The sequence below is a fragment of the Aspergillus saccharolyticus genome, assembly GCF_003184585.1.
Source record: "Aspergillus saccharolyticus JOP 1030-1 unplaced genomic scaffold BP01scaffold_56, whole genome shotgun sequence".
Taxonomy (NCBI): domain Eukaryota; kingdom Fungi; phylum Ascomycota; class Eurotiomycetes; order Eurotiales; family Aspergillaceae; genus Aspergillus; species Aspergillus saccharolyticus.
This window is the reverse complement of record NW_020290666.1, coordinates 118,282-126,598: the sequence shown is the minus strand read 5'-3', so window position 1 is coordinate 126,598 and position 8,317 is coordinate 118,282. Positions and strand designations below refer to the sequence as shown.

Below are 8,317 nucleotides of genomic sequence, written 5' to 3'. Positions count from 1 at the left end.
TGATATATATATTTACTTCAAATAATTTATGATTATACTTATCTTTTCTATTAAATAGTTCTATATTGGAATATTAAGAGTAAGGTCTAAAGTATAATTCATATAGTTATAATAGAAGATTCTTTTCTTATTTATTGTATTAATAGTAGAAATTATATTATAGCTCTATAATTTATTTATTTATTCTTCAAACACTAGTTTCTTTTTTACTATTTCTATATAGAGACTAATTAGCTTTTATAGAAGAAGATATATATTATTAAGTATAGATATAGATACTATAATTAATTGTAGTTCTTCTAGATCTATTTATTCCATTATTCTAGTAATTTTATTCTATATTCTTACTCTATTTATATATCTAGTTAGACTTTATCTAGAGCTTTTAAAGAGTTACTTCTAATATTATAGAATAAGTAGATTATACTAAGTAGAATATATCCTTAAATAAAAAGAAATAGCTAAAAAGCTATTTTATTAGTTTATGTAAAATTCTTTTGGATATGTATGCTAAGCTAGTACTAGTTTAGTGTATAGTATGCAAGGCCTCAGGTACCAACTGGTGCCTGAAGCTGAGCTTCATATCAGGGCCTTGGTCCAATAACATATATGCCGCATAAGGGTTAGTCTTGAGAATAAGGACTGCTATTATTCTATATCTAACTGATCAACTTTATCTTTAACACTAGCCCCCCCCTAAATATCTATGAACCATACTAACCAGAACATATATAGAACCTTTATTACAAATTCTGTAAGCACACAAGTGCGAGCAGACTAAGAAATAAGCCTGATTAGGAGATATATAATAGATATGTAGAACAAGCTCTATGCCCTATTTCAATACACCGAGCGAAGTGAGGGTACCCAGGCTTGTATAAAAGTATATATATATAGAGTAAACTCTATAGCCTAATCCTAGACACCGAATGAAGCGAGGATAGCCAGGCTTGTTAGAATATATTTAAATACTGGTATATTATAGAAGTAGGGATACTCTAAAGACTTTTAAAATATTATATTTATAATACTTTTTTTGTAGAAATATATACTTCAGATACAATAAAAACACTGTATTATCAAATATTATAGTCTTCTAACATATATACACTGCAACTGTTTTTTAACCATTTTGCAACCATATGCCCAACTCACCGCCAGCCGACAAGGTACTATTAGGCGGGGTAATTAGAACCGCCAGGGAAACTGCCTCTAAAAGTAGCCAATCATAATCCGTCGTCCGCGATCAGGCCATCACAGAGTTGCTGCGGGCAAAGCTAGCGCTTTACAAAACAGCTTAAGCGTATCACCATGTCACTCACGTGATCACACCAGGCACATGTTGATCAATTCCTGTGCATGCTCATTTTGTAATTATTCTTAGTATTTCATTTGCAAAAATAGCATTGCTTGGCCTCACGGTACTGGATCATAATGTCCACATGCCTGCCTGTCTATGTACATGGACCAGCTCTATGTATGGGTTGCTAAACTCATGAATCCTGAGAAATATGCCCCAATTCTTCTCCATACCATACTCTGCCTGCCGAGTAGGACACAGAGGGTATCATGTCCACCACCATCTGCAGCCCCGTGTGACTCACGGAAAACCATGCTCTAGCAAGTATCCCGCAGAAGCAACATTCCGTACGGCACTTTTTTTCCCTGGTTTGGTACCCATGCTCTTTTGTTCTGGCCCAGCTTCTGACCATTTCTGCTCACAGGCCATGGAGTCCAGCGTGTGGGAATGGCCGACTCCTGGGTTCAGATGTTTCCAGGGATATCCAAGCAAGTCATGGGCGAGGTAGATTCGACATTGGGCTATCGATTATCACACGTCATATCCCATGGTCCCAACTCAGAGCTCAATAAGACCGAAAACTCACAGCCCGCAATAATGACTACATCGCTGTTGATATTCCGTATTCTTGAACATGAGCTTGGCTTCGACGCAAAAAAGTTTATAGACTTTACACTTGGCCATAGCTTGGGGGAGTTTACTGCCCTAGTTGTCGGGGACTACCTTGATTTTAGCGATGCGCTAAGGCTGGTCAGACGCCGGGCAGAGATCATGTCTCAATGCACGCAGGCAGCTTCGACACGAACAGGAGAAGAATTTGGAATGATGGCTCTTGTGTGTGAGCCCGACCATTTTCCGAAGTTGCTTCAAACCATTCATGACTTTCTCGAGCTTGCGGAGCCGGAATTAAAAGACGACACTAATCACGCGGCCTCGGCGTTTCAGAATGTCATGATTGCAAACATAAATTCTAAAAACCAAATCGTACTCAGCGGCAGCATTGCGAAAATCAAGACTCTGCTCGTCCAGCTCCGTCAGTTTGGTGGGCATGATCCTCGCGCGGTGAGGTTAAGATGCGAGAGCCCATTTCACAATCCAATAATGGCACCGGCTGCTGAATACATGCGGCATGCTCTTGAGGATATTGACATCAGATTTCCCGCACGTATGCAAGTTGTATCGAATGTTTCAGGTCTGCCGATCGAGTCGAGAGAGGAATTGAAGACTCTCCTCTCCCGACAATGCGTTGAAACAGTGAGATGGTGGGATAGCATTCGATACCTAGATCAAGATCGTGGTGTGACCCGTTGGATAGGTATAGGGCCGGGGAAAGTGGGCAGGAACCTGGTTGGCAAGGAAGTAGACAAAAACATGGTCAAAGGAGGCGGCGTCTGGTCCATTTCCGATCCTAGAGAACTCGATACTATATTGTGTAACCTGGCAAGATCGCAATTTGACTAAGTTGGTGTGACAGTTGATGCTTTGTGTACAAGCACATAAAACCTTTTACTGGGAGTCTAGCTCCAGTATGCCTCCGGCCATGTACGACAGACCCGCCTGCCCTTCCACTGGTAGGCTATGAACTGATATGGGGCTTGATCTGCCTGTGATTTGAAATAGAAAGGCCACCGTTTCTGAAGCACTTCAGAAGCAGGTAACTGGCGAAACGCGCGTGCCAGAAAGCTCCAGTCGAGGCTCGGTCTTGGTTCGTTCTTGCTCTAATGGAGACGCAGCAGCACTTGCTGAATTAACAGCTTAATGGACTATGCTACTTGATTTGAAGTGACTAACCACAACGACCATTGTCTAGCTACAAGGCACTTGGCTCCTAATTGGGAGACGTATACGGTGTCCATAATTCACCGATTCGGATAACCTCTTTGACGAATTTCTTATCTGCGACTTGAGGAAGGCTCGCTGATCGGGCAGAAGGCTTGATAAGATCAGAGGGTTCGCCCGGGGTATAGAACGGATTTTGCAACAGTTGAACGTAGGCATCTTGTAAAGAACGAAAAACCTATCAAAGTGGGTAGTGAGTGTTGGATGTTCCTGCTTGGAAAGGTCGCGTTTTCATATAAAGCATACCGTTCTAAGTTCAGGGTCTTTCAGGATAGTCTTTGGAGCGGCCCCGGGCGTCCCTGGACTATTGGTTTGACCAACCAAGTCGACTATGACAAGCAATTTTACTCCTGTTGTGGTGAGCCACCCATACGCCGCCAACCGTTCATCCACGGCGTGCAGAAGGCCGAGATCCTGGTCAATGGACGTTTGCTTGCGCCTTATTTCAATGATATCCAAACACGAGTTCACTAGAAATGAAAAATCGATCGTCGAATTGAGATATGGGGGCAACAAGGCTACATGTATGGGCTTATCCTAAGCCGCATTAGCATCGAGCTTGCTGGAGGTGCAATGGACATACGGCTTTCCCAATGACACCAATGCACGCGATTTTAGGCATTATCATAATAGACCCCGACTTTCACGTCGCAGGTATTGTGAGGGAAACTTAGTTATCTCAAGCTTGGTTTCTGCAAAAACCCAGGAAGTTTAATTCATTGCAGAAACGCTATCTGTTAGTCAGCCCTCTTAGTAACTTACAGCTCTATATCAGTGTAGATGTAAAACACATGCCTAAATCGAGGTACTGGGTAAGACTTCGAACAATGTACAATAACTGGTAGAAGGGAAGTCACACAATGCGATCCAGTAGGCATGTACACAGGTGAGTACTCGAATTACCCCTGTTAGACGATAAAGGATCAAGGCGGTTTACTAATTAATCAAACACGGGCTAATGCAATCCACAGGCGAATGGGCTGCACAAGCAAGTGGGCCGGCCTTGGATTGCATATAAACAATCTATTTTCCAACTATTAAAACTTAGTAATTTAAGCTCTAATATCCCAAGAACTTTTAATTTAGCTTAGAACTTTAACTCTAAACTATCTATTTAAATTTAGAGCTTTATAATATCTTTATTTACTAAGATAAAATAAAATATACTATATAATTAGAAATTAAAGATAATATTTATACAAGGTGAAAAGAAGGCTATTTTACATGCAATACAAGGCCGGCCCACTCGCTTGTGCAGCCCATTCGCATGTGGATTACATTAAAGCAGCTAACTACGGAGTAATATGTCTATATAGTCCCCTGCAATAAATATTCATAAGTTCTGGTTTCAGCCCAACCGCACCAATTTGCCACTCACTACAAATCTGTATATAATAGTAACACCTATATATCATATATAAGGTACCAAAATTTACTTATTTATTTAGAAACAAGATAAAGCTATCATATTGTCAAAGTTGTTGGTAGGGAGACATTCCTTATATCATTATGAAGTTGTTGATTCTTTTAGGATCCTGAGACAGGATGAACTAACTAGGATCCTACTCCAAAGTAGAGTATTATAGCAGAACTGACTTGTCATCTTCTACTATTATGTATAGTAGTCTTTTACTGTGATGTTCGGATCGTCTATGACGATATTCTGCTGTTCGTCCCGACTCTCTACCTTCTAGACTATCTGTGTGGAAGAACTTTCTTGTGATAGAACAACTACTATCAGGAGTAAGGTCATCGGGATGACATACTATAGTGGTTATGGGAGTTGTGAGGTCATCAATAGCAAACCTATACCTTCCCAACATCTATAAGGTACTAATTTCTCTATAAAAGACTACTGATTTCTTGATAATTAGTCTATTTTATAGATATAGACTATCTTTATTACTATTAGATAAATCTATAGTATTTAGTAGCTAATTTCTTATCTAGTTAATAGACTTTCTATTCTAATAAGTAGATTTTATTATATTATAATTCTTTTTTTTAATCACCTAAGAAAGATACTACTATATTGTATAAAAAAGAATAAAAGATAATTAGTAATTAAATTAATATAAAATTATTATTAAATATTATTTCTCCTATTAAAGAGATTTAATAACTTAAAAACTATATATATTAATTAAAATAGATTAATAATCTATAATAAAGAATAATTTATCTTTAAAAAAATTATTTTCTTAGTAAACTCTTATTAAGATACTACTAATTATTTTCTAAGTTAAATAAAGATAAGAAGAAGATTAAGTTTACTAATATTTTTTATTTTATATTAAACTTTATAAGAAAAAAAAGAAGAACAAGAATAAAAATAAGAATAAACTTATAGTCTAAGAACTAGATCTTTAGACTACATATCTAGACTAGCTATCTATATAATTAATGAATTTTCTATTCCTTAGCTAATTAATATATAAATACTAGTAAATAAATTATTAAAGCAATTCCTAGTCTAATATATATATAAATAGATTAGCTAATAGATTTTCTAAGTACTTTAATAGCTAATAATATATTTAATTATAGAACTATTAAAAAATTCTTTTATATATAATATTCTTAGTAGTAGTTATATTTAGTTAATAGAAAATAGTCAGCCTGACTATATCTATTATATAAGAAAGTATTATATATAATTATCTATAACAGAATAGTAAAAAATAAAAATTTATAGTTATAATCTGTAGAAACTAGCTCTAGATATAATTAACTATTCCTATAAAGTAAGAATAGACCAGAAACTATCTATAAATAAAAATAAATAAAAGTTTATTCTTATTTAAATATAAAATAATCTATAGAATTAACTATTTTAAGTTAATATAATTACTAGTTAATATCTTAGTCTTAATTAGTTATAGTCTTAATATCTATATTAATAGATATATTCTATTATATAAACTACTTAATATATATATATTTCTTAAATAGATAATAAATATATCTAGTTTTAGTTATAAAACTAAGAAAGATAGATTAGACAAGTTAACTATATATAAAAACTTATATATAAACTTCTTAATATTATTACTAATATTATCTATTAAGACTCTATTAACTATATAAATATTAGTTATATAGTCTAATAGCTTATTAAGATAATAATTATTAAATTTATTTAAAAAAATATTATAAATTATAAGAATTATATATTGAGTAAAGAAGTTAATATCTAGATTCTTATAGAAATAGACTATAGAAAAATATACTTATAGAGATCCTTAATATTCTTAGTCTAGTATATAATAGAAGATAGACTAATTCAGCTATAGAGACTATAGTTATATAATATATTAGTTAACTAGATAGTATATACTTTATTTTCTAGTCTTTTCTATAGATAATAGTTCTTATAGAGCTGTAGAATATAGAATAACTATTATAAAAAGAAATATTATAATTAGACTATATTAATATTTAGATAATATTTCTTTTTTATTATAAATAATATTTATATCAAATTACTATTAAAGAAGACTAGAATACTGCTAAATAATTCATTAAAATAATATTTAATATTATTTAATATCTAGTAAATAGTCTTGAAAGTATAGTAGTATTATATAGAAATCTTATTCTAGATAATTAGATCTATATTCTATAGCTTAGCTATAAGATTAGACTTTAGACTAATCAAATAGATAGATATCTTTATTAATTTAAGAGAAATATAGAACTTAGAAAAATTATGTAATTATAAGATAAAAATAAAGCTATTATATTAGATAATACTATATAGATAATCTTTTTATCTAATAAATATAGCTTACTATATATAGTATAGTATAGAAATATTTTTCTAATACTGCTAGTATCTTAAATAAAGTAGTAGACTAATAGATCTTATATAATAGTTATTATAATAGTATTAAAGACTATATATTATAGATTATTTAGCTAATATTCTAATTTCTTAGCTAGAGAAATATAGTTAGCTGATTAATTAACTAATTCCTAATATTTAGTAATACTCTTAGTCTATTTCTACTATTTAGTTAGAAGAGAAAGCTAAAAATTAATAAGTAAATAATTCTCAGCCCTAAATAATCTATCTATAAGAAATAGACTATAGTTAATTTTATAATTAAAAATAGCTAAAGACTTCTATATCTATAAGATCTAGTAGATAAGATTATCTATAAAGAATATCTTAAATTTATTCTATAGTACTAGTAGTTTATCTACTAAACTAAATAATAGAACTATTATAAATAGAGACTATAAGATAGATCTAGATATAAAGACTATTATCTTCTAGAATATTAAATACTACTCTTTATTACTATTAAGTAGACCTAGGGCCTGGTAGACTATCTAGAATATAAAATAAAATATATTATTAATAGTATAGAGGTTCTTAAAGCTAGTAAAGTCTATCTTAATAATTAGAAGAAGCTATAAGTAGAACTACTATTCTATATTAGAACTATAATAATATATTTAATTAATTATAAAGCTCTATTACTATAACTACTATAATTTTATATTCTTTTCTATATTTTAAATAAAGTATTAAGGCATCTCTATATACTAGTAATAGATATATTCAGAATCTAATTAGACTATTTCTATATTATATTTAAAGAAGACTATTAGTATACTATAGAAAGACTCTAGATAGTCTATAATCTACTATATATCTATATTCTTAGGAAATAATATAGTCTACTAGTATAGAAGATAGACTATTAGTACTATAACTAGTAGATACTCTTCATAAATATAGAAGTAGAGAAGATATATAATAGTCTCTATTAAATTAATATAATAACTTTTAAGATACTAATTTATTTTATTACTAGTCTAGAAATATAATATAGTATAGTCTAGGCTCTTATATATATACTTAGTAATATACTTAATTACTTTAATACTCTAGTAGACTTATATATTAATATAATAATACAGCTATAAAAGAAGAAATAGATTATATAATATAATTTATATATTCTTAATTTTAATCTTCTAACTATAACTTATCTTTTTAAAACTGGTTTCAGGCAAGTACTAATAGTAACAGAGAGAATATTTATTCTTTTATAATTGATTGATTGATTGATTGATTGATTGATTGATTGATTGATTGATTCATACACGCATATGTCAGCCCTATAGGCCGAGTGGCGGCAGGTCCCTGTCCTGCGGCTGGGCTGGCCG

The 8,317-nt window shown here is 31.8% G+C and overlaps 2 protein-coding genes across 2 annotated transcripts; one reads left to right on the top strand and one right to left on the bottom strand.

The window, feature by feature from the left end:
- Nucleotides 1-1,537: 1,537 nt before the first annotated feature.
- Nucleotides 1,538-2,768, top strand: BP01DRAFT_328889 (ACP S-malonyltransferase). Its single transcript, XM_025572964.1, has 2 exons — nt 1,538-1,668; nt 1,725-2,768. The coding sequence occupies exon 2, from the start codon at nt 1,748-1,750 to the stop codon at nt 2,759-2,761; it is 1,014 nt and encodes a 337-aa protein (XP_025426913.1). The 5' UTR covers nt 1,538-1,668; nt 1,725-1,747; the 3' UTR covers nt 2,762-2,768.
- BP01DRAFT_360857 (uncharacterized protein) lies at nt 2,672-4,015 on the bottom strand. The gene is made up of 3 exons (XM_025576003.1): nt 3,723-4,015; nt 3,386-3,676; nt 2,672-3,317 (listed from the first exon to the last, which is right to left on the bottom strand). The coding sequence occupies exons 1-3, from the start codon at nt 3,759-3,761 to the stop codon at nt 3,129-3,131; spliced, it is 519 nt and encodes a 172-aa protein (XP_025426912.1). The 5' UTR covers nt 3,762-4,015; the 3' UTR covers nt 2,672-3,128.
- Between the last annotated feature and the right edge of the window lie 4,302 nt (nt 4,016-8,317).

Bases quoted from the DNA above. Each gene is read 5' to 3' on its own strand.
- BP01DRAFT_328889 (XM_025572964.1), top strand. From the start codon at position 1,748: ATGGCCGACTCCTGGGTTCAGATGTTTCCAGGGATATCCAAGCAAGTC.
- BP01DRAFT_360857 (XM_025576003.1), bottom strand. From the start codon at position 3,761: ATGCCTAAAATCGCGTGCATTGGTGTCATTGGGAAAGCC. The intron at 3,677-3,722 runs GTATGTCCATTG...AATGCGGCTTAG, and splicing joins TTGGTGTCATTGGGAAAGCC to GATAAGCCCATACATGTAGC. The intron at 3,318-3,385 runs GTATGCTTTATA...CCACTTTGATAG, and splicing joins AAGACCCTGAACTTAGAACG to GTTTTTCGTTCTTTACAAGA.